Raw genomic sequence first — 25,965 nt, 5'->3', positions numbered from 1 at the left:
AGGGACGCCAAGGGCCTCTGGAAGAAAGAGGAGAAAGATAGGAGGGCCACCTGGTCGGTAGTCCCACTGTTGGTACCTGGTGCGGGCATTGAACTCTGCCTCTTGTTCAGAGGGTTCTGGGCAATAGCAGGAGTGCCGAGAACCCTTCTTCCAGGGAAGGCTGGCTCCTGGAAGAGGCATGCAGTCCCAGAGCTAACTGCCTCTGGGCATTCGGGTCTGATGCGCTCCGGTGGCCCAGATGCTGAGCCTGGTGTTAAATAACCACAGCCCCAGGCCCTGAGCTTCTCCGTTCTTCTCTGAGGAGCCGCCGTCTGCAGGTGGCACTCTGTGGGGCTTGTGAAACTGCTAATTAGATCTCCAGTCAGCGGGCACCTCCCTGCCGTGTTTGTATACCTCTGGGGGAGAAGCCACAGCCTGGCCGCGCAGGTCCTGATCACACTCACACCGACAGGCACCAACCATCCCGCAGGGAGGACAGAGTGCTGGCCTCTCCGTTCTTGGCTTATCTCCCCAGATTTCACCTGATTCTCCAACTGGGGCAAGTTAACTCTGACTCTAATCAAACCATCTCTTCTCAGTTTGATTTTGGGTTGAAAGGGAGAGTCACAGACACCTGTGCCTTTCACGGACCTTGAGGGTTGCTCCATTCCGAAAAGGAGCGTTGTATCCACATGACCCCAGAGGGTGGCCACAGGGATGGGGTCTACAGGGAGGGAAGGCAGCCCATTCTGCTGAATGCTTTTGATGACTAAGAATGAGGAGGTGTGGATTTAAGGGAAAATGACCAAAAGCACAGACCTGGAGTGTGGCAGACCCGGGTTCAAATCTCATCCTTTCACTGAAACGATGCATGACCTCGGGTATTTTCCCTTGTTTCTAAAATGGGATTATAATAATACAATATTACAATGTTCTATTAATACAGCTGTAACTGTAATAAAACATACATAATTACAATGATATCACAGAATTGTAATAATACCTATAATAATTCTTATGGTGTTTGTGGGAAGTACTTCTCCCTCCTAAAGCCCTTAAAACACTGGCACATCTTAAGTATTAGATACACGGCAACTCTAAATTACGATGCTGGTATGTTTCTTCCATTCCTCGCTATTTGACTTTCGTCAATTGCTCAGGCTTCCCTAGAACAGAGAATTGTTAATCTTGTCCATGTATTTATTTCTGAAGAGGCTTCTCGAAAGATACAATTTCACCAGCCCTCCTACTTTCTGAAAAGAGAAGGGCTTGTGAATGTAATCCATGGTATGGTCCTTTGCCGGGCTGGAGTTTGATCATCATTGAAAGGGTTCCCGATTCCATTGTGCTGGCGTTGCCTCCCTGGATCAAGCTGCGGGGCCTCGAGGAGCAGAGCAGAGCTCCCAAAGTGACTGGGACAGAGAGTGTGCTCAGAGCTCATGCACCTTACTCCCTGGAGACACGCCCCCCGCCCAAGGCCTTATTTGGAGCCTCTGCATTCTGAGTTTACATACAGCTCTAATGAACCTGCTTAGCTCATTCTTAAGCCCGCCATGCACATTAGGAAAGTGGGGCGTGTTTGCTAGAAGGAGGCACGCTGTTCAGAGCAAGAAATGATGATGTCCGGTTAGGAGCAAAGAAGGGCATGGAGGAACTGTAAAAATGAGCATGAGCCTAGCAGTCCAGCCTGCTGAGAAAAGGAGAAATCTCTCCAGGGGGTAAAAAAAACCAAACCCAGCTTTATCCAACCTCAGTGGGCATGGAGGGCAGTGGCACGTTATTGTACATCACAGTAATTTGTGTCATGGCCACATCCATGAAGTATCAAGTAAAAAGATCTAAGGAAGACTGTGCCAACACTTTATCTGGAAAATGTACTTCCGTGAAGTACGTCCTTCCCCACAAGGACTGGGTGAGTGAGGCTGACGGCTGGCTGGACGCGGCTTCCCTCCCTTCAGGTGGGGTCCAGTGAGTCCCCCGTGTCACCGTCTCCAAGAAGAAAGATGAGAAGAGACACTAGGGGAACTTTATTTCTCTCTTCTTTTTTGTCTAAACACAGAGGAGAAGGCCAAGGCCATGGTGGGAAGGTCCAAAGTAGAGTGCTTGGAGACCCGGCGGCAGGGTTGTGGGTGCAGGAGGGGGCTGCGGTCAGCCCACAGGGCAGCGTGGGCAGGGGGCTGAGGCAGCCGAGGCTCCTCTTCTGAGGACGGGGCTGACGGTGTTTTCAGATGCCCTGAGGCCATCCTGTCAGCCTCCGGGCCCTTTAAGGGCTTTTCTGGGCACACTCGTCACGGTGTGATTCATCCCTTGGGCAATGTGTCTCCTGTGACTCACGGGCCGAAGGACTGCCTTCTGCAGGAGCTGGCCGCTGTGGACATGGGCTTGGAGCCATCCCTGGGAGTTGCTCCCACCTTTGCCTCTCAGCATAACTCCGGGAGTCTGGAGTGTCTCCCAGACCCTGAGCGGAGACTCCCGCCTTCTTGGCACACATCAGTCAGGAGAACACACCCTTCCCCTCCTCAGCGCCTCAGTTCTGGGAGGCAGCGAACCCTACTCCCTGCTCTGCCATTGGCACCCAGAGCGGTGACGAGTCAGTCCTTGCCCAGGGGTGGTGGGTCATCGGACCTGTACCCTCCCTTTAGCACAGGGTCTCAGTGAGGAAGGAGGAGTGTTTAGCTTTCTGGCAAGAAGGACCTGATATGCAGTGGTGGGGTCATCGGTCACACTGGCTGGACACCTCTCTGAAGCCAGCGCTGGTCTTGGGCCTGCTTGGAAGGAGCCCGACAGAGACGGGGGCCTGGAAGGAGTCCAGCCAGGCCTCCTAGAACTTGACCGATGCCCAAGCAGAGGCTCTCGAGTGCCGAGAGCACCCATGGGGATTCCTCTCAGAGAGGTTTCCTAAGGAGGAAGCCCTGAGGTGTGAAAATGGGCATAAAGATATGTTTTGATAAAGTAGGACTTAGCTTTTATAGAGAAATTTTCTTTTTTTAGAAAGAGAGAGAGAGAGAGAGCGAGCACACGAACAGGGCTGGGAGGGGCAGAGAAAGAGAGAGAGAGAGAGAATCTTAAACAGGTTCCACACCCAGCACAGAGCCTGATTCGGGGCTCCATCTCACAACCCTGAGATCATGACCTGAGCCGAAATCGAGTCTGATGGTTAATTGACTGAGCCGGGTGCCCCGGAGAGAAATTTTCTTAAAATTAACATTTCCTCCTGCTTCTCCTGCGTGAGTTTCTTAGTTTCCATCAACCAAGAAAGGGGAAGTGGTTAAAACAGAGGTCTTACGTCCATGCACACGTGAGTGGGATGGGGAGCGGACATCTGCTGTTCCCCCTGGTGCTGGGGTAGGAGCAGAGCTAGATTTCATTGGATATTAGTGACCCAGGTTTTTTAAAGCTTCTGGGAAAACTCTTTGCAAATATTTTTTGTGTGTTTGTCATCTCTCTAGGATGGCGGGTGTTGCGGAGGAAGTCGCGACAGCCGGGACTGTTGCGTGAACCAGAAGACAGACTCCAAAGTGAGTGGGTCCTCCTCTCCACGGAAGCCTGGGGGCCAGTCTCAGATTAAAGGAGGCAATAGATTCTTTTCGCACTCCTGACAGTGTGGCGGGAAGAGGAAATGGTTATGCCCAGACCCCGAGGGTGGTGAATGTGCAATGCCCTCTGGCAAGACCTCTTTATCCTGCCTTCCAGGAGCTTCCCGGCCCTCCACTAAGCCGGATGGGGTAGTGGAGGTTTGCTTGCACAAGGGCCTGGGTAGATCCTACAGGACATTTTAAAGGAGGAGATATGGTATCACCCAACTCTTCCCTTTTCCAGCAGGTCACTCTCTCACCATCTTTATTCAACCCGGAGGAGTTCATGCCCCTGGATCCCACCCAGGAGCCCATCTTCCCCCCGGAGTTGCTGGTAGGTGATGCCCTGGGGAGAGGCCTGACTCAGTTTCTGTGCCATGAGCCTCTGGAGGCCTGCTCTATTTCATACCAACTGGCACTTTTGTGACCTTGTCCTTTTTCTGACACCCAGAGGTCAAGTCCCTCTGTCACATATTCCAAAGGGACCCACACTTCCTTCACACGTGTCACTCTGAGCCCTGAGAGTGGATCTCCCTGGCACTTTACTCCATGTGGAGTGTTCCAGAAGCATCTGCTGACCTCCTGGCTACATCTAACGTAGAAGCCCCCAAGCAACCCATTCTCCTCTCTGTGAGCAGTCCCTTTATTTAACAAAGAAACCAAGCTGTGCTCCAAGGGCACACTCCCGGGCTTGCTGCTCTGTTTGAGGACCCTCTCACATCCACCCTCTCTCTGGGATCCTGCTTCTTTGCTGCAACATTTATGGCAGGGGAAGAATCAAGCCTCACTTCAGGGCCTCAAGTGCAGATTCTGTGGGGTGCTGAGCACGAGGACAGCCTAGTGAGTCCAGCAGGCCCAAAGGAACGGCATGGCAGCAGGCCACCAGCATATCTTTCCCTGGATGGTGCAACCTTGAGAGCACTGTCAGTCTGATCTGGGGGGTTTTCTCTCCCAGCGCCACGTCACTCCTCACACGCTAGAACCAGCTTCTGTTGCATTCTCTCCTGACACCCTTCCTTGGCCACCTCTGCCCCTCCCCGCAGCTTGTCCACTGCCCCTCTGGGACACAGTGGCGTTGGTGGGGGGTGGGGCACTGCTTGAAACCTGGGCTTTTGGTCAGGACAGTTCAGGTCCCCTTGTGGCAGGTGAAGGTCCCATCACCTCCTGGTCCCCTAAGGACTAAGCGAGATAATGTGTCTAAGAGCTGCAACACACACCCTGCCTCAACACGAGGACGTTCCCCTCCAGTCTCCCCGACCTGTCTCTTCACCCCGAATTCCGTATTCAACAAACTGGTGGGAGAGGTGATCCCATCGCAGACTTCAGCGTATCAGGGAGCCACAGTGGGCAGGAGACAGCGCGGTAAGGAGTCACATTTTCCAGAGGCTGAAGGATGTTCCTCAGAAGCAGCTGCGTTTTGAAGGCGAGCGTGTGACCTGGATCCAGGCCTCCACCCTGACGGAGCTGCTGGACCTCAAAGCCCAGTACCCTGAGGCCAAGCTGGTGGTGGGGAACACGGAGATCGGTGAGAGCGGGGCGGACAGTGTGCCTGGGGGTGGCCCCTCGCTGGCCGTGTGTCCTCAGAATACTGGCTTCCCCTGCGCTGCCCTCATTTCCCATTTCACCTATGGGGGCGGTTAGTATCTCCTCAAGGGGTCCTGAGGAGACCCTTGCTGACTCTCCATAGGCACATGGCACGCTGGCTCTGTGCCAGGTGCTATGGGAGGAGCTCAGGTACCAAGATCACTTGTCACTGTTCCTTCCCCAGAGTACCTCCCCGTCTCAGAGAGGAGGGAGTGAAGGGGGTCAACGTGTCTAGGCTAGTGCCTGAGAGATGTTAGGGGTTCCAGCGGTGTCATTCTCTTGCCCCTCCCCTTTTCTGGGGGTGATGTGGCCACTGGCCCTGTTGGTGCCAGCACCTGGGACATGAGGCTCACCATATGCAAATAAGCCCAGGAGACTCAGGTTGTGTTGCTCTACTCCCCGGTGCTCGAAGGGACAGAAATCCAGGAATTTCTGGAGCTGGCCTGGCCCATTTCCTCTTTGCTGGGTCCCAAGCCCAGCAAGGCTCTGAAGAAAGGATCGTGGTGTAGCTGAGGTCTTCCTTAGAGGACCTCTGGTGTTTGGTGGGGGGGGGGGGGGGCGCGGCTTGACATGGTTTTAAGCAGCCCCAGGCAGTCCTGTGGGGGGCTCTTGGCTCTGGTTCTGGAAGGAACCCCTGGGCCCTGGATTCCTGCTGGATCTGTAGACACAGAGAGGAGGGTCTGATTGGTTTCAAGCTGGCAGGGGACAGAGTAGGCCCCGCCCTCATGAGCACAGGTGTGTGACCAAGATTCCAGCTGCAGAAACGTGACACACCAGGGTGTCCGGGTGGCTTAGGAGCTGTGCGTCCTGTAATGTGACCCTGATAGCCTGTGTGGCCATGGCCCTGGGGTCCAGGGTGGCATGAGTTAAAATAGAGAATGACTGTTTGGAAAAATCTTCGAGCTCCTTTGACACATGACATGTCCATAACATAACGTAACATAACATCCTGTTCATAACATAACATCCTGGACACAATTAGACTCTAATGGAAGAGAACGAATCCACACACACTTTATAAGCTTCAAGTTAGAAATAACTTCTGAAGCTGACTTCATCTGGCTCACCCCTTTTCCCTTATATATACACTCGAGAGGGATTTGGGGCAAGCTGAGCAGAGAGCGAGCCTTGAGAAGACGGGCCACCTCTGCCCTCCACCTGCGTTCTTTGTCCCTGGAGCCTGCATTCAAAGCCTGGACCACACTTTGGAGACTTTCCACAGCACACGAGGGGGTGGGAGGATGCATAGACTCTTCTTTTTGAACCTTCCCATCTGGAGCTCTGTGGGACGGGCTGGGAGAGGTGCCAAGCGGACGGGGCCCGAGGACCAGGGATGAATCTGTTCACGGAGCCCTTTCCCTTGACTCGCCGAGACCAGAAACTGGACACAGATGTGTGGCCCCACAGAGCCACGCACCTGGAAGGGTGCAGGCGGATGCTGGGGACGGGGAGGCAGACTTGATGTTTTCTCTCTGAGACCGTTTTCCTTTTTGTCTGAGTGCTAGATGTTCATGCTATTGTTACTATGATACACCAACTTGTAAGAATTCCCCACGGACCGAAACATGCCTATTCTTAGCTGCATAATTTGGGCAAAAGCCTAACTTTCCTGTGCCTCAGCCGCTTCATCTACAAACAGAAAATCACAATATCTTACAAGGCGATTGTGAGGATATAGTGAGTTAAGATATGTGAGGTGTTTCAGTGGGCTCCTGACGTGTGTTCGTATGCTGTGCTTCTCAATATTATCTCCTCCTCCCCTGCCACACACACACATGTGCACACACACCCACGCACATACACATAGACACAGACACACACACATAATTCAGGTTCATCTCATTTATTTATTTATTTTTTAAGATTTTATTTATTTATTTGACAGACTGAGATCACAAGTAGGCAGAGAGGCAGGCAGAGAGAAAGGGGGAAGCAGGCTCCCCGCTGAGCAGAGAGCCTGTTGCGGGGCTCAATCTCAGGACCCTGAGATCATGACCTGAGCCGAAGGCAGAAGCTTAACCCACTGAGCCACCCAGGCACCCAGGTTCATCTCATTTAAAACCAAAGGTCACCTCCGCGGGATCTGTGGTGGCTCCGCGTGTGCTGTGTTTGTGACAGGATCAAGTGTGCCTTCCTTGTTGAAGAGTAGAAATCGTTGAGAAGGTGTTGAAGGCACAAGCACAGAGTCAGCAGGCTAAGTGAGAAAAAATGAAGCTTTTTTGAGTAATAAAAAAAAAATCAAAGGTCTAACAAAAAAAGAGTTCATCTCATTTGAATTCTGATAGAGCTTTTCCTTGGGAGGGGAGAAAGACACGGTGTTCAGGCTGATAGTGTGGAAACCACATGGAGCCCCCATCTTGTCCCCTGTGTCTGCTAATCCTGAGAACCGTCCCCAACCCCACCGAGGGAGAGTGATGCTGTTGCGAACATGTCATAGATCCTGTGTGAGTGGCAGGAAAGTGCCAAGGCCTGCTCTGGCAGGAGCCTCTAACTTCAGGTATCTTGTTTCTCTCAAGGCATTGAGATGAAGTTCAAGAACAAACTGTTTCCTATGATCGTCTGCCCAGCCTGGATCCCTGAGCTGAATTCAGTGGAGCACGGACCCGAGGGTAAGGAGAGGTGTGCCTGGAGTCCCTGAAGGGAGGGGCTGGGCTGCTGGGGATGGGTCCCATGGGATGCTGGGTGCCAGGAAAGCCTCCCCGCATGGGGAGAGGGGGCCCCCTCATTGCCTTCATTCGTCGAGCATCCATGGTAGGGTGCAGGGGGCGAGGGGGACCTGTGTGATTTTTCAATATTCATTCTCAATCCTGCCTACATGTTAGAATCACTCATGGGGCAGGGAGTCAGTGCGGGGAGGTCTTGGGGGCTTTAAAAAAAAAAAAAAAAAGCCAGGACTTCACCCTCAGAGACCTGACTTTATTGCGTTGAGAACCACTGGTTGAGAGAGCAGTTATAAGACCAAGGGACCTGTGATGAGTCCTAGCTCTTTTATTAGCTGTGTGGCATTGGCCAAGTCACTTGACCTCTCTGGGCCTTAATTCCTCATCCATATAAGGATGTGTGATCTGGCCCAGCCCTCCTCAGGGACCAGTAAAGTGCCCTAGGGGCTGTGTGTGTGAAGGTGTTTTCTGAGCTGTGAGGGGATTCGCTGTTATTCTGAGCTTGTGTTTCCAGGTATCTCCTTTGGAGCCTCGTGCCCCCTGAGCTCTGTGGAAAAGACACTGCGTGAAGCAGTTGACAAACTTCCTGAATACAAAACAGAGGTGTTCAGCGGTGTCCTGGAGCAGCTCCGCTGGTTTGCTGGGATACAGGTCAAGTCCGTGGCGGTGAGTCCCTATTCAGGGGCCGTCAAGGCTCAGGGCACGAGGCCTTTTGTCACAAGGCAGAGGGCGGAGGGGTCCAGTGTGGCTTCTGCTGAAGAACTAGCAGGCCTCAACTGTCAGTGCTTAGAACTGGCTGGGGTGCTTGTTAAAATGCAGATTCCTAGGCCCCACTCCCAGAGATTCTGACTCAGTGGGGCTGGGAGGGTGCCCGAAGGTTCTGCTGAGGAAGGCGGCCTGTGGGTTGCTCTGGGAAGCATGTGCTGGTGACTCAGTCTTGACGCCTGAGGCTGGCGTGTCTCTTCCTGGACTTGGCGAGGCTATCAGCAAATGGATTAGAGATAAGTTAGGGAGAAGCCAAAGCGGGATGGGGACTGCCTCTCAGAATTGGGGGAGAACGAGAGGTAGACCCCCCTGAGAAGAAGGTAGAGGCCCAGCCATTGACTGTTCACAGCCAGACTTCAGACCAGTCCCAAGTTCCCTGTTTGTTAACCGTGTTCACACACCCGGGGCCGTTGGTTCTCACGACGGCTGATGGTGCTGGGCGGAAAGCCACCCCTTCCATTCCATTTTGTTGTTGATGTTTTCAGTCAGAACACAACCTGAAGCTACCAGCCCACTCCCAGTCCCTCCCCCTACCCCAATCCCCTGCTGCCTCTGATTGTGAATGAGGAGGCAGAAACTCAGAGATATTTGCTTTCACCGTGTAATAGACAACCTCAGTTCTTTCAGAAAAATTTGGGTGAAATCGAACAAATTTAAAGGCACTGACCCACATGACTGTCTGCTAAATTTTAGAGTTGAGACCCAATCCCAACTGTTAGGATCCCAAGTTTTGCACGTTGTTCTAGAAGCCCAGGTGAGGCTGGTCTTGTGCCTTCAGCAGGTGTCACCCAGTGTGCTGTGGTTGGGAGGCAGCTGTGAGAGCAAGGTTTCCTGGGCGGGCTGGGCTCTCACACACTCTCTGCTTGTTCTAGTCCATTGGAGGGAACATCATCACCGCCAGCCCCATCTCTGACCTCAACCCTGTGCTCATGGCCAGTGGAGCCAAGCTGACCATCGTGTCCACAGGTGAGAGCAACGTCATGTCAAAGTTGGAACAGAGGGCCAGGTGGGGAGAAGTCTCACAAGATAGGTCACTTTCTGGAGAGACAGAGCCAGCCCAAAGTTCAGTGATCCTGCTGTCCTAGGGTTTGGATCCCTGGAAACTGCAATGGAGATGGACCCAGCTGGGGTCCAGGAGAGCTGGACCATTTCTTTATAAAGAATTCACAACAGGATCTGTCACGCAGATCCTTACTTATCTAATGGCGTCCTGGAGCTGGGAAGCACGGGCTTGCCACAGCCCACAGCTGTGGTTTTAGGGAGTCTGTGAGTGTTTGTTAAACATGGCCACTGTTAAAAATTGAATTATATAAACTTACAAGAGAATAAATTACATTAAAAGAAAGGTAGTAAATACTCAAAATTCATCACTTCCTAATTATTTGAATCTATTTCACTATTGCCCATGCTCTTATGGTTCTTCCCATCTGTTCTATCTGTGGGTTGGAAATGCGATATAGTGGTATGCTGCCATATACCCCTTGTCTGAGGGTCCCCAAGACCACCACCAGCTTTGGTGACTCACAGGAGCTCAGGGAGGACTCACAGGAGGTCGAGGAGGACTCACAGGACTCAGCATATTGTCGTACTCATGGCTATGACTTACAAGTGGGAGGATACAAAGCAAAGTCAGCAAAGTACAGAAGGCCATGGGGTACCATCTGGAGGAAACCAGGCACAGACTTCCAGAGCCTTCTCCTGGGAGAATCACACGGGACGCCCTTCATTCCCTCAGCAACAAGTTGCACCCAGATAATGCCTGTGCAGTACTCTCCGCCAGGGCAGCCCTGTGGAGACCGAGCGCCAGGGCTTCTGTTGGGGGTGGTCATGGAGCTCTGCCTGGCACGAACCAAAGCCCAGACACCCACAAGGAAAGCAGCCGTTTGGCATAAACCATACTATTTGTACGAACAGTTTAGACAGGCTGAGTCATTCTCACCAGGGAATGGTGGGAAGTCTGCTGAAATCCAAGTTTGCAGAGGACAGCCCCCGGCCAACCTTGTAAGCAGGACTTTTGGAGGATGGCAGGCCTGGGTCAACTCTTTGCTACCCTCTTTCCAACTTCACGTTCACTGATGTCACTCTGGTAGCTTGAAATTAGCAGCAGGAGTGTGGATGCTGTAGAAATTAGCAAATCCTCCCAAGTCTGGGCCTGCCCCCTGACTATACACCATCCCTTATTAGACACACACCAGCACATCCTTGATTTAGGATTTCAGATGGAAGACCTTGACCCAGCTGTGGCAGTGACCCCCATCCCCCCTACCATGGGCGCCAGAGACCAGGATGGGGAGTCACTGGTGGATCGTTCTCTGCTTTCTCATGCTGCTTTCTCTGCTTTGCCTTTGGCCTCCATTCAGGCACCAAGAGAACGGTTCGGATGGACCACACCTTCTTCCCTGGCTACAGGAAGACCCTGCTCGCTCCGGAGGAGATCCTGCTTTCCATCGAGATCCCCTACAGCAGGCAGGTGAGCTGCTCAGGAGCATCCCGAATTACCCTTACCCCAGCTAGACTCCAGACAAGGAGACCAGAGTTGGCCTTGGGGACCAACCTTAGCATCGCTCAGCTTTGACATGGTCTCTGAACATTGCCTCTGACCAACCCTATTTCTCTCTGCACAATGAGGTGTTTCAAGGTAGGGGGCAGAGGGCATGCCCTGGTCTGTGAAACCAACAGCTAGGCCAGGGGATCTTGAGCAAATCGAGTCCGCTTTCTGAGCCTCAATTTCTTCCTCTGTAAAATGGACACAGTGTTACCCAGTGTGCAGGTTACTATGAAGATTGAAATCAAGAATTCATAAGGTTCCAGGCAGATGTCTGGGAGCCAGTAGGGATCTGCAGCCAATAGCTAGCCACACGGTTTCGCAAAACCACATCCAGCTGTGGCGGTCAGAGGAGACAGGTTTGCATGCTGAGCGGAGACGCTCCCTGTGAGTCAGGGCCTCACTCGCTGATGAGGTGTTCACTGACTTTGCTCTGGTTTGGCTTGGTGGATTTCTGCTTCATGGGAAGTTTCCCTGCCCTATTCAGGCAGGTCTGGGCATTTCTGGCTGCCTTGCTGTGTTGTTCGTGGGGGCCGTGCATCTTCACCCGGTGTGGCTCTCTCCTCCCTCGGCAGCCACACATTCCGTAATGGGCCTCACAGAAAAGTGATCTGTGCGAAAGCGGGAACCCAGCCGTCATGGAGAGCATCATGGGTCTCACCCCAGCTAGTGCTCGAGCGAGTGTTCCAAAGCATGTTTGCTCTTGCTAACTTTGGCCCCTTTAATGAGAATGCTAATGAAATTAGAGCCATTTCATCTCTGAGGTGGTTTCTTCATGACTTCCTAGCTTGTCCCTACAGACCATTTTGAGTAGTAATTCCCAGAAATTTTGTATTTCACAGACCAGGACATTTTTCTTTTGCTTAATTATGAGTTAGGGAAAAAGGAGGAAACAGGCATAGCATTGTCCAGTTTTTATTTTGCCATAGAGGAACACTGACAACAAAAACATTTCATAAAAGAAAGGAGATCTTCATACCCAGAATTAGGAAGGATTTCTCAAGAGAGAACAGCTGCCAATCTGCCACCGGCATTTCGTGGTACTCCAGCGGAAATGTCCCCACGGACTGGTACGGTCCTGGAAGTGACCAGCTAGAAACTCTGTTCCATAGCCAAGCTCAGGCTCTGGACTCACTGCCCCAGGGCCATGTTCGACATCAGGAATCTGGATTAGCTTTATGATCAGCAGGAGTCCCTGTGGTTTCTTGGAACAGAAGCCTGTGGCCACTTTGGACCTCCACAATGGGCCTCATTGTGTTTTCTCTAATAAGCCTTCCCTTAAACATCTACCTCTCATGCTAATTGGAATTTGTGGTGAGTTCAGACCTTGAGCAGAACTTGGCCCCCAAAGAGCTGGATATCAGATGGTTCTTACCTGGAAAGTTACTCATTCTCCCCTCCTATCTGGAAAGAGAGAGCCTGGCTTGAGCCTAGAGGGAAACAGATGTTCAAAGCACCAAGGTGGCTCCTGTTTTCTAGTGTGAATCATTCTTTCGAGAAGCAAGGTTTATAACTGTAGACAATAGACAGTGGGAGGCACAAGTTAGAGAGAACAGGTGCGCAGGTGGCCTGCTAAAGGGCTGCTTCAGACACCCTCTGGCATCTCACTGGACCAGCTTGAGAGGCAGTCAGGCCACCCCTTAGAGCCTGGGTGGGCTTGGATGCTGGGCACCAGGATGGGAAGGTGTGGATGCTGGAGGTCTCTGAGGACCCTCTCTGAAAACATCTTTCCTCTTCCCAGCTGTTGGCTGAGAGCACCCCGTTCTCCTTTGTCCTTGACTTTGAATCTTCCTGACTGCCAGGGAGAAATGCCAAACATCCCCAGCTTCTGGGAATCTTACTGGAACCTCTCCCGGGAATGTGAGAGTCAGTTCTGCCTGGATATCTGAATCCTCGCACCAGCCCGTTGCGGGCTTGCCATGGCGTTGTCCTTTCCGCAGGCCCCGTGTCCCCGTTCTTCAGCTTCGCCCTCTGTGGGCCCCACCAAACAAAGTGGGCAGCAAGAGCCCTTCTGTTCTCTTTTAGGGTGAGTATTTCTCAGCATTCAAGCAGGCGTCTCGGAGAGAAGATGACATAGCCAAGGTGACCTGCGGCATGAGGGTCCTGTTCCAGCCGGGAACCGCGCAGGTGAAGGAGCTGGCCCTGTGCTATGGCGGAATGGCCGACAGGACCATCTCAGCCCTCAAGACCACGCGGAAGCAGACGGCAAAGTAAGAGCTACCAGCCAAAGAAAACCACCGCTGCTCCCACGGCCAATAGTCCCACTGTTGCTGCAACCACGGTGCTGCGCCTGTTGTTGCCATGGTTACCATGGCTCCTAGTGGCATGGTTCCTTATGGCATCACTGTCGCTGCGCTGGTCTTAACATTGCTGTTCTGCCATTGCTACTGTTATGACCACTGTTACCATCTGACTACAGCCACAGCGACAGTTACTAGTGCTATTACTCCAGTAACAGTAGTGCTACTGTTACTACAATTACTACAGCGAGTGCTCCTCCTCCAGTTACTGCTCCTACTCTTACTAGCATTCCTGCTATGACTCCTGCTCTTCCTACTACCATCACTATTCTGATTAGCATTCCCACTATGGCTAACCACTACTAGTACTGCTGGTACCAGTACTGCGGTCTTTTGTATTGCCAGTGTTACTAGTACTGCTGCTACTCCTGGTATTACTACTGATTGTATGACCACGGCTGCTACCATTAATGCTATTGCTACCACTGTGGTTGCTACCGTGACTATTACTACTGTTACAACTAATTGTAGGATTGCTGCTGCTGTTGCTGTGTTGCTGCTGGTACTGCTACTACTGTTGCTACTGCTGCTCGTTCTACTATTACTTCTGCTTTTGCTAGTACTATTACTGTTGCTTCCACTACTCCTACGACTGTGTCTGCCTCTGCTAGTATTAGTTCCACTCCTATTGCTATGGCTTCTATGGCCGTTACTACTGCTGCAGAACTAGATTGGCTACTGCTATGACTGCAGCTAGGGTAGGGGAGCAGCTGACCCAAGCACCTCACTGGGACGGTCCTCTGTAGTCCATATGATGTGGATAAATAAAGCTCACCGATGGCGTTTGGCTCCTTGGTTCCAGTTCCTGGCTCCGACACTTACCAGCTGGGTTGTAGAAGTCAAGTTACTTAACCTTCCTATTGCCTCAGTTTTCTCACTGGTAAAATGAGTATAGACATTTTCTCTGCTACACTTTTAAATCGAAATGAAAAGTGATGTTTCATATAAGGCACTTAGGATACTGCCTAGTGCATATGATAAGGACTCAATAGATTTTATGATTTTTGTGTCCTTTTTCTTATTGTATCTCTTTTTAAAGATGAGGACACTGAGGCTCAGGCAAGTAACTTGCCTAAAGTTACAAAACAATACATATCTGAGCCAAGTTTGGAACCAAGGTTTCTATGACCGTCACCCTGCACCTACCACCCCGCACGAATGATTCTGAGGGCTGGACAGGAGCACTTTCCCACCATCTGCTCTCTGGCAGTTTCTGGAACGAGGAGCTGCTGCAGGACGTGTGTGCGGGCCTGGCGGAGGAGCTGCACCTGTCCCCTGATGCCCCAGGTGGCATGGTGGAGTTCCGGCGGACCCTCACCCTCAGCTTCTTCTTCAAGTTCTACCTGACTGTGCTTCAGAAACTGGGCAAAGGAAACTTGGAAAATGTGAGTGTGGGGGTGGGGACAAGAAAGAGACTCCCTGCAGGACTCTTGTTTGAGGATTTAAGAAGCCAGTCTGAGTGAGGGAGTCCTGTGGACCAGGTGGTAAATTTGCTTCTCCCTTCTAATGTCCAAGGGCAGAGGAGAAAGGACCAAGGACGCATAGCCTAGGGAGCCACATGGAGATGGGAGTCCACAGGGTGGCTGAGAGGCAGAGCACTGGGCTGGGCATCAGTGACATGGGTTCTGGTTCTGGCTGGGTCATTACCTCACCTGAGAACCTGAATAGGTCTCTCGAACTTTCCCATGGGAAAGCTGCAAAAGGGGGCGGGTAGACCAGATGATCCTTCCAGGGGCTAGCTGTCACAACTGTGGTTTTGTAGTTAGAATGGGAATGTGGCGTGAGTGGAGAAGGTAGACTGTGGAATGGGATTGTGAGGTGAGGCTGCCACAGCCAGGGCCAGGCGTCACTGCAAGGGTGTGTGCTCTGGACAGGGTGTGGCTGAGCAGGAGCCCACCTCCCCACATGGGTTCACCAAGTGTTTATTTTGTACCTTTTTTGTATAGCATTGCACTAGGCACCAAGGGATAGCCTCATGTGGGAGAGAACCTGGTTAATAAAGGCCAGCCTAGAGTGACAACTGAGAAGATGGTGTGGGGAGCATGAAGGAGAGAAGGCTCTACAGATGTGGGGACAGCTGACTGAAATCCTCCTCTGAAAAACATTCAGAATACTTCTTTTCTTCTGATTAATAAAAGCAATAAACCTAATGTGGAAAACTTTAAAAACAGAAATGTGTTAAAAATTAAAATTGAAAAGAAAAAATTAAACATTTTTTGAATTAAAGAAATTAAATTTTAAAAGTTTTAAAAATTAACTTTTTTTAAAATTAAAATCACTCTTCTCTCAGATCCTATAGAAAACCAGTGCTACTATTTTTGCTTATTTCTCTGATTTTTTTTCCCTACATTTATCTGCCCATCTGTCTGTCATTCTCTTTCCTCTCTCTCTCTCTATCTCTCCTTCCATCCACCTCTCTATAGACCCTCCATCTTCCTAGCTTTTGATTTGGAACATATCGTTTTTCTGAACAGGTTCAGGCAGGCTGCATATAGAGTTTTACACCCCCCTCCTTGATTCTGTTGAGATGATATCGTGCACATTTCCCATATCATTAAATATTTCCCACAGAGATGAGGAGGAAGAAGCCTTTTCCAGCAGGGCTGGAGAAGAAAGAGCAGAGTGCATAAATGCAGGAGGGAGGGAAGCCATTTGGTGTGTCGCAGGAAGAACAAACCATCCACTGTGCAGGCTGCAGGGGTGGGAGAGGAGTTGAGGCTGTTATTAAGTACTGAGCTCTCGAGCCCTCACGCTGATGTTGACATCGATCCAGCCAGATCTAGAAGGAATGCTAAATGAGGAGATGATGGGAACAGCTGAAACTTTTTTTTAAAAAAGAGTTTATTTATTTATTTGACAGACAGAGATTACAAGTAGGCAGAGAGGCAGGCAGAGAGAAGGGGGAAGCAGGCTTCCCGCTGAGCAGAAAGCCTGACACGGGGCTCCATCCCAGGACCCTGGGATCATGACCTGAGCTGAAAGCAGAGGCTTTAACCCATTGAGCCACCCAGGCGCCCCTAGAACAGCTGTTACTTTTACCCCTGGGGACAACCAAGGGTGGGATCAATGATAGAAATTGTCATGATCACCATGGTTATCTTGCCTCCACAGAACTGTGCGAAGCTGGACCCCACCGATGCCAGTGCCACCTTACTCTTTCAGAAAGACCCTCCAGCCAACGTCCAGCTCTTCCAAGTGAGTACACATGATGTATGGCTAATATCACGGGCCCTTGCAGGGCATTTCGGATGACGCTAACCATTGGTGAATGTCTGACTCGGATTGGATATAGGTGCTCAAAACTTCTCATAAGCTTTGCATAAATATAAAGTGAAGAAAATGGGAATCGTGTTAATGTCAGTGAAGCTATTTTCCCCCCTTCCCTACTTAAATTTCTCTCTTGGCATTACTCTTATCTTCACCTCTCTGGAAAAACAAACAATTTTTTTTCCCACTTTGTCTTTTCTGGTTCTTCCATGGGGCTGATGTGCAAAGCCAGGATTTCTCCTGACCATGTAAACAAAACGAAACAACAACTTTCTATCAACAGCAACTTTTTGAGAAGCAGTAGGTAAAAGATCAGCTTTTCCTATAAACATTTGGATTTTGTTGGCCATACAGTCTCCCAACTTTTTTGCAGCCAGAGACATTACATAAATGAATATGTGTGTGTGTGTGTGTGTGTGTGTGTGTGTGTGTGTGTGTGTGTGTGTACCGATAAAACTTTATTTATAAATGCAGCCACTGAGCCAGATCTGACCCACAGGCCACGATTTGTGGACCCCTGCACTAGAGTATGGTGGTCCAAAGCGTGAACTCTGGGGTCTGACTGCCAAGATTTAAATCCAGACTCTGCCATGTCATAACTGTAACCTGGGACAGGTCATTTCCTCTCTGTATGTTTTGGGCAAGTTAACTATGCCTACCTACACGTGTGCATAATGTTGGCATCTGTTTCATAGGATGGCTCTGAGGATTAAATGGTTTAGTGCAAGAACATAACTTAGATAGCTCCTGGCATATATTAAACACTGAATAAAATATCAGCCATTATTTTTATTATTACTTTGAAAAACACAAAACCCAGAATTTTATTATAAATATATTTTAGAACATTTTGGAAAGAACAGAAAGATATAAAGAAGAAAACAAAAGTCATCCAAGATCCTAGCTCCATGAGAAAATCATTGTATTTTTGTTTACTTCTCTCCATTTTCTCTCATGCATATATAGTTATGTATATACTACATTTATAACATGTATATATTTTTCCTACAGAATTCAAATGATCATACACACACACACAATGTTTTATGTCCTATTTCAACACTTCACATGAGCATTCTTTCCTTCTCATTAAAATTCTTCAAAAGTCTGTCTTAACAGTTGCATACTTTTCCATTGCATGTGTATAGCAGAATTGTTTTACTCCCCCATCCCACAATGAATGGACATAGAGTTTCCTCTTTATTTTTTGTTCCTGCCTAGAGTGATACTATGAGCTCCCTTCTCAGTGACTTCTTATCTGCCTTTCTGTTCCCGTGTCCCTCCTGCCTCCTCCATCCTCACTCCTCAGATCTGCTTTGACCTGAAGCTCTCCGCACTTCCCTCGGCCTGTAGGGAAACAGTGTCCTCCGCAGCTCAGCTTGACTGGTGACCGTGTTGTTCCAGGAGGTGCCAGAGGGTCAGTCTGAGGAGGACATGGTGGGCCGGCCCCTGCCCCACCTGTCCGCGGCCATACAGGCTTCTGGGGAGGCTGTATACTGTGATGACATCCCCCGCTATGAGAATGAGTTGTCCCTCCGCCTGGTCACCAGCACCAAGGCCCATGCCAAGATCACGTGAGTATAAGAAATATATCCCATGGTGGGGGGGGGCTCCTGGGAGGCTCCCCCAGAGCCTTCCCGTCTGGAGAGGAACGTGGGGATTCCTCTTAAAACCAGCTGGGGGAGGAGCTGGAGGTGTCAGGGGCTCAGTGGTGCCAGGGAGAGTGAGGGGATGACATTGGACGTGTAGGTAGGGGCCCAAGGAGGGAAGCTTTGGACACTGACCTGGGAGATTACATGTGGTTTGAAAAGCATCGAGGAGCTTTTAACAGCAACAGGTTAGACCTGCACTTTGTTGTTGGGCTAAATTTCATTGCAGAATTCCAGGAGCACCTGAGTCCGTATTAGCGGAAGCGCATGGCCTTAGAGATTGTGTCCCCACCCCACTGCTTTGCTATAGTGAACTTGGCAGGCATGCTTAAGCTCTCAGTTTCCCCATTCATCACAGGATGTTTTCCTGAGGCTCAGTGATAGATAGAGTCTGCAAAGGACCTAGCAGAGAATAGTTACTCATACCTGTTTGTTGAACTTGGAGAGCCTGGATGACAAGAATGGCCACCTCTATAATCATAATAATAATTCCCAATGCTCATACGGCACTTAATATCAGTGCAGCTTGGTTTAAAGCGTTTTGCATAGATTGGCGCATTGACTCCTCTCAGCAACCCTCCCGGCAGGTCCTGTTATCCGCATGTTCCAGATGAGGAGACAGGCACAGACACGGTCAGTTACTTGTCTCAGATCCCAGAGCTGGCAAAGCCAGAGTCGGCCGCAAAACTAGAGTTTGAAACCAGGCAGCTTCGGCCACTGGGGTGTGCGACCTCTGGATGTTCAGGCCAGAGGCTGACTGTGATTTGTGGATGGGCATTAGACGCAGAGCCTGCTGAGCAGGGAAAGCCTCCTTGGGTGCTGCCACTGCAGGAACTAGCGACCCAGTCTCCTCCTCATTGGGTTTTCCTCTGCTGCTCCCAGTCACCTGGAGACAGGCTCAGGGAAAAGGTAACACAGACACAGATAAAAGCTAATAGATACATAAACCCCTCCAGCTCTCTGGCAAAAAAAAAAAAAAAAAAAAAAAAAAAAAATTGTTTAGGATGGTACGGTTGTTTGCTCTAGAGTAAATTTGTTTGCCTTTGTCCTTGTCTTTTTTTGTTTTTATTTCTTTTCAGTGTTCCAGAATGTTTATGCACCACACACAGTGCCCTCCTTAATACCCACCACCAGGCTCATCCAACGCCCCACCCCCCTCCCCTCCAAACCCTCAGTTTGTTTCTCAGAGTCCACAGCTTCTCACGGTTTGTCTCCCCCTCCAATTTCCCCCAACTCACTTCTCCTCTCCATCTCCCCATGTCCTCCATGTTATTCCTTAGGCTCCACACATAAGCGAAAGCATATGATAATCGACTCTCTCTGCTTGACTTATTTCACTCAGCATAATCTCTTCCAGACCCGTCCATGTTGATACAAAAGTTGGGTATTCATCCTTTCTGATGGAGGCATAATACTCCATAGTGTATATGGACCACATCTTCCTTATCCATTTGTCCACTGAAGGGCATCTTGACTCTTTCCACAGTTTGGTGACCATGGCCATTGCTGCTATTAACATCAGGGTACAGATGGCCCTTCTTTTCACTACATCTGCATCTTTGGGGTAAATACCCAGTAGTACAATTGCAGGGTCATAGGGAAGCTCTATTTTTAATTTCTTAAGGAATCTCCACACTGTTTTCCAAAGTGGCTGCACCAACTTGCATTCCCACCAACAGTGTAAGAGGGTTCCCCTTTCTCCACATTCTCCAACACACGTTGTTTACTGTCTTATTAATTTTGGCCATTCTAACTGGTGTAAGGTCGTATCTCAATGTGGTTTTGATTTGAACCTCCCTGATGGCTAGAGATGATGAACATTTTTCATGTGTCTGCTACCCATTTGTATGTCTTCTTTGGAGAAGTGTCTGTTCATATTTTCTGCCCATGTCTTGAGTGCATACTGACCACATTGACCGTGACCCACATTGTAGCTACATTCAGAGAACTTGGCCCCATCCGAGCAACATGTGAATGATTGTAGTAGGAGGATAGGGGATTCTGTAGTAACTGCAGAGGTCCAGGCTTTCTGGGCTGCCTGCGTGGGGAAGGCAGGGAGGTACAGTGGAAGTGGACCTGGCTTGATCTCTTAATCTTAATCTCTCCCCTCACCCCAGCAGTGCTGCTCTCTGGCTGGGTGACTTTGGACAAGCCACTCAATTCCCTCACACTGAGTTTCCCCAAATGTAACCTGGGAATAATGACAATGATTTTTGGGGGGTTCTGATGTGGATTGCCTGTTTGGAAGTTGGTTTGTACTCAGAATAGTTTCCATACTTTTCTCTGAGGTGCCTCAGGGCAACTTCCCCATGGGGGCCTGGGCCAGAGTGAGCTGTACATGGTTGAGACTGTTATAAGTGATAGTCTCCAGACATTCTCCCTGGGAAACCTCTTGGGGGTCAGGGTGTCCTGCCATTCTGGGATAGCTCCATGAAGGTGGGGAGAGAAAGCTGGCCATGTGACGATATTCAGGGCCATTCAATTTGTGGTACAGCAAGGGCCCCAATGTGCTGAGTCTGTGTGGAAATTAGCTGTGATGTGGGTTTGAACCCGAGCTTTTAAGAGCCAGTGCTGCTCAGTGTCCACAATAGCCAAACTATGGAAAGAACCTAGATGTCCATCCACAGATGAATAGATAAAGAAGATGTGGTATATATATACAATGAAATATTATGCAGCCATCAAAAAACCCCACGAAAGGGGCGCCTGGGTGGCTCAGTGGGTTAAGCCGCTGCCTTCGGCTCAGGTCATGATCTCAGGGTCCTGGGATCGAGCCCCGCATCGGGCTCTCTGCTCAGCAGGGAGCCTGCTTCCTCCTCTCTCTCTACCTGCCTCTCTGCCTGTTTGTGATCTCTCTCTGTCAAATAAATAAATAAAATCTTTAAAAAAAAACCCACGAAATCTTGTCATTTCCAACAATATGGATGGAACTAGAGGGTATTATGCTGAGTGAAATAAGTCAATCAAAAGAAGACAATTATCATATGATCTCACTGATACGAGGAATTTGAGAGGCAGGGTGGGGGTTTGTTGGGGGAAGGGAGGAAAAATGAAACAAGATGGGACCAGGGAGGGAGAGAAACCATGAGAAACTTTTAATCTCAGGAAACAAACTAAGCACTGCTGGTGGTGGGGGGATGAATAGGGTGGCTGGGTAAGGATACTGGGGAGGGTATGTGCTATGGTGAGTGCTGTGAATTGTGTAAGACTGATGATTCACAGACCTGTAGCCCTGAAGCAAATAATACATTATATATTAATTTAAAAATTAAAAAAAAAGTCAATGCTACTCACTACGATTTGGTTCTCTAGTAGAAGGTCCATGGGGACGGGCTGTCCTGCTCATCTTCTGTCCCCCACAGCACTCAGCATGGTGGCCTTCACAGGTTAGACATTCAATCAGTTTTTGCAGAGTGGAATAGGATAGATAAGATAGGATATAGAATATAGGCTAGGATAGACTAGAATAGACAAGGAGGTGGAGAAGGGAGGAATGTCAGTGTGAGGACAGAGGGGGGTGGTGGGTCTTCTGCTCTGGTTTCCTGCCTGCGGCCCTCACTGTGCTCATTCTTGCAGGTCCATAGATATTTCAGAAGCTCAGAAGGTGCCAGGGTTCGTCTGCTTTATCTCTGCCGATGATGTTCCTGGGAGTAATAAAACTGGACTTTTTAATGATGAAATGGTCTTTGCAAAGGATGAGGTAGGTCTTGGATTTTTTTTAGACATGAAGTTAATGGAATGAATGCTTGAGCTTTAATTTATGCTCATGCCTCCAGATCCCTAAACTTGAAAAGACTCCATATTTTCACCTACTGTGGCCATCACGCGACTGACCATAGTGCAGAACAACCAGTAAAGGGACAGAGTCTGTTTGGGGGCACTTTAAACTTTCACTTAGTGTTTACTTGTTTTTTTAACTGAGGTTTGCTAATTGCACACAGTAGGATGACTCCCTGCCAAAGGGGCAGTTAAACAAGACTGGTGATTGTTTTTGAACTACCAGTTATGTTCTTAAGGGTTAATGTTGAGCTCCTTTATTAAAGAAAATAAAAATATGGCAAACAAGCTAATCAGAGTAGAAATCATAATACCGTTGCTATGTGTATTGATAATTCACTTCTATGAAAATTCATCTACTGATATATGGAGTTACACACACACACTTTCCAAACATTCAAGAGGGTGGCTGCAAAAATCCATATACTCTTTTAAAAAAAGATTTTATTTATTTATTTGAGAGAGAGAGAGAGATCACAAGTAGGCAGAGAGGCAGGCAGAGAGAAAGGGGAAAGCAGGCTCCCTGCTGAACAGAGATCCCAATGTGGGGCTCCATCCCAGGACCCTGAGATCATGACCTGAGCTGAAGGCAAAGGCTTACCCCTCTGAGCCACCCAGGTGCCCCAAAAATATACTTTTAGGATAGTTCTCAGTCACTTTACAATTCCAATACAGATCAAATGCAAATTGGAGATGATTGAGCTGTTGCTGAAGGTCAAATTCACTTTGTAATACACAAGTAATACACTTCACTTGTATTAATGTACAAGTGAAGAAGAACAACCATAGCTACCACCATGAGACACGAGGACTCCATTTGACTGAAGAACAAATTACTTTGACAATCTTCAAGAACCTCTAAGACCCGTGCTAGCATAATGGATAGTGAGAATCAGCCAGGTATAACCACCAGAGCACTAATCAATTAAGTCAACAACTTAACTGGGTCCTCGAGAGATAACGATTAGAGATAGTATGGGTTTCTAGTGTCAGAAACCTCATATTCCAAAGTGATGTCTTGGATAATTTTATTTTATTTTATATTTTATTTTATTTTATTTTTGATTTATGTTTTGGGGGATGTTGGAAGAAGATTACCTGTGAAGAAATAAAATCATTAAGTAATGAGAAAATGACAATTCTTATTCTATAAATCTAACAAAGAACTGGTTTATGGGTCATCCAGTCTAAGAACCAGCATTTGGGAACTACTGGTTCTGGGCATCTAGATGAAGTATAAGACATGATTGCTGCCTTTGAGAAACTTCTGGATGTAAATCTGAAAACAGATAAAAGGGAGTGAGGTGGCAGAAGAAAATGAAACTGGAAGTCAGTGCTGAGATTTAATCGTGGTGTAGCAATGAATGTGCCTTGCCTTCTGTGTCTGCATCTCTTCACCTGAAGAACGAGGGTGTTGGAATGGATCTGAGTCAACAGAGAGACTTTGTGCTCCCATACCACTCATTGTGCTGCTCTTGGCAGACATGACTAATCAATTGCCACATTCTATCCCAGGCAACTTCTCAGCAAACTGCCAGTAGTAAATCATCAGAATTGGTCTTTGAGATGAAGTGAGTGTGCCAACCTGACACTAGTGATCTCCAAGTCCTATTCCAGTTCCACTGATTCTAAGCAGTTATGAAGAAGCACATAATCCCACATAATAGGACAAAGACATTAAAAGGCCCCAGGGCATTCCTAAAATGTACCTTAAGGAAACTGTGGGGGCAAAGACTTGCTTTGCCTTTTGAGCAATCCAAAATAATTTGTTTTGTGAGGCAGATGTGATATCCTTCAATGGTCTGGCTCTGTTCCCAGGTAACTTGTGTTGGGCATATCATTGGTGCTGTGGTCACTGACACCCCAGAACATGCACAGAGAGCCGCTCTAGGGGTGAAAATCACCTATGAAGAACTTCCAGCCATTATCACAATTGAGGTAACTGAGAAAGGGTGGCATGGAAAAAGGGGAACTCCCTGTCCCTGGAGGAAATTTCATTGGGATCCTTTGGGGAGGATTTTTATTTTTTAATTTTTAATTATTTGTTTATTTATTTATTTAAAAATTTGTTTATTTGAGAGAGAGAGAGAAAGATAATGAGAGAGAGAGAGAGAGAGAGAGCATGAGAGGTGAGAGTTCAGAGGGAGAAGCAGACTCCCCACTGAGCAGGGAACCTGATGTGGGACTTGATCCTGGGACTCCAGGATCATGACCTGAGCCAAAGGCAGTTGCTTAATCAACTGAGCCACCCAGGTACCCTGGGGAGGATTTTTAAATGACTTCCAGTCCTGGGATTGTGTGATCTTCTAACACCTTCCCCATCATGGTATCAGACTCAGCCCACCAGGGGCCAAACGAGGTTCCTCCTTCTCAGTACCAGCTCCCATTAGTTCCCTGAGGGACCCTGCTTTTCCACAAGATCCAAGTTTGTCCCCCAGTCTCTGAGAAAACAGAGGAATGCAAGCCCCCAGGTCACAGGCAAGCTTACTTTAAGTCTGTGTAAGATGTTTGTAGAGATGTCTTTGTGAGAAGAGAGAGGGAGTTCGAGCAGCTTCTCTTCCTGGACCTTCCTTCTCTGAAAGTCCAGTCACTGAAGCTTCTTTCTGGTCCTCAGGATGCTATAAAAAACAACTCCTTTTATGGGTCTGAGCTGAAGATGGGGAAAGGAGACCTCACGAAGGGATTTTCGGAAGCAGACAATGTTGTTTCAGGTACAGCTGGTACCTACCATGGGGTCCCGGGCATGGGCTGGCCCTGGTGTATGAATTAAATTCAAGAGCTGGACCTTGGGTCCTGGAGCAGGGGAGTGAATTTTTACCAGAAGAGTCCTCCTGACATTTGTAACCAAATAATAGACAGTTGGCAGGGAAAGACGCCTGTCATCTTCATCTCTGCCCTTCTGTCTTGAGACTAGATTAGACCTAAGTGATTCTAGGGAGCTGGGGGTGTGTCGAATTTGGAAGACTGCAGGGAAGGTAGCAGCCACAGATCCTGGCCCCCCACTGTGGGCCCACAGTCAGTCCTCACCCATCTACAGGCAGGGCGCTCCCGCTCTCTCCTCCTCACCCACCCCCCACAGCTCCCACGCGGTGCAGGGCTGCTGACCAGACCCCTTTTGGAGTTGCCACCTACACTGTCCCTCATGCACTAAGTCACTGGTGAGCTGGCTCTCCAACTGGCCAGGTACCTTCAGTTTCAGAAGATGTTCTCACTTTCAGCTTTGCATTCACATCTGTTAATTCCTTCTTTACCTTTTCCAAAATTTTACAATACTAGTTTAACCTACCCGATGCATTAGGTATCATTCTGGTTACTTTTTGGGGTGGGGGATTCGGCTCCCAGATAGCTAAGGCTTTGAGCCGCTTTCCACCCATGCTGGGAATCTGGAGGTTATCTGTGAGCAGTTGGTTCCTGCCCAGGGCCCAGGGCGGGTGCACTCTCCTTAAGTGAAGTCTGGGTCACTGTGAGGGTCTTGTTGCTCCCCCAGGTGAGGTGTACATTGGTGGCCAAGAGCACTTCTACCTGGAGACTCACTGCACCATCGCTGTCCCGAAAGGCGAGCAGGGGGAGATGGAGCTTTTTGTATCTACACAGAACACCATGAAGACCCAGGTAGGCATCCTGTGGGTCAGCTCCGGGGCCCAGGGAGGACACTGGGGAGTGTCAGGCAGACCAAGCGTGGCTGTGTGGGACATGGGAAAAGGAGATCTGGGCTGGTCCAGAAGGGGATTTGAGGGTCTGGAGTGCTGGACCCCAGCACTGCCAGCTTAAGGGCTGCCTGGGTAGGTGGGGGACAGGGGGCTTCCAGAATCAAGGAATGTCTCCACAGTCACAGCAGAAATTAGGCTCATGGATGCTGGGCAG

At 49.2% G+C, this 25,965-nt stretch overlaps 1 protein-coding gene across 2 annotated transcripts in view; it reads left to right on the top strand.

Annotated features, from left to right (window-relative positions):
- XDH (xanthine dehydrogenase) overlaps positions 1-25,965 on the top strand; it is a 61,191-nt gene that overhangs the window by 15,085 nt on the left and 20,141 nt on the right. Inside the window, exons 7-21 of one of the 2 annotated variants that reach the window (XM_047744173.1) lie at positions 3,429-3,497; positions 3,802-3,888; positions 4,938-5,079; positions 7,655-7,747; positions 8,313-8,464; positions 9,436-9,529; positions 10,924-11,033; positions 13,134-13,318; positions 14,619-14,793; positions 16,520-16,603; positions 18,080-18,249; positions 21,901-22,024; positions 23,920-24,039; positions 24,716-24,812; positions 25,589-25,713. In XM_047744173.1, the coding sequence (XP_047600129.1) occupies positions 3,429-3,497; positions 3,802-3,888; positions 4,938-5,079; positions 7,655-7,747; positions 8,313-8,464; positions 9,436-9,529; positions 10,924-11,033; positions 13,134-13,318; positions 14,619-14,793; positions 16,520-16,603; positions 18,080-18,249; positions 21,901-22,024; positions 23,920-24,039; positions 24,716-24,812; positions 25,589-25,713 (1,827 nt within the window). Of the gene's footprint in view, positions 1-3,428; positions 3,498-3,798; positions 3,889-4,937; positions 5,080-7,654; positions 7,748-8,312; positions 8,465-9,435; positions 9,530-10,923; positions 11,034-13,133; positions 13,319-14,618; positions 14,794-16,519; positions 16,604-18,079; positions 18,250-21,900; positions 22,025-23,919; positions 24,040-24,715; positions 24,813-25,588; positions 25,714-25,965 lie in introns of both variants that reach the window. The other variant, XM_047744172.1, reaches the window with a different exon arrangement.

Source organism: Lutra lutra, chromosome 9 (genome assembly GCF_902655055.1).
Source record: "Lutra lutra chromosome 9, mLutLut1.2, whole genome shotgun sequence".
Classification (NCBI taxonomy): domain Eukaryota; kingdom Metazoa; phylum Chordata; class Mammalia; order Carnivora; family Mustelidae; genus Lutra; species Lutra lutra.
This window is presented reverse-complemented; position numbering and strand designations above follow the sequence as displayed.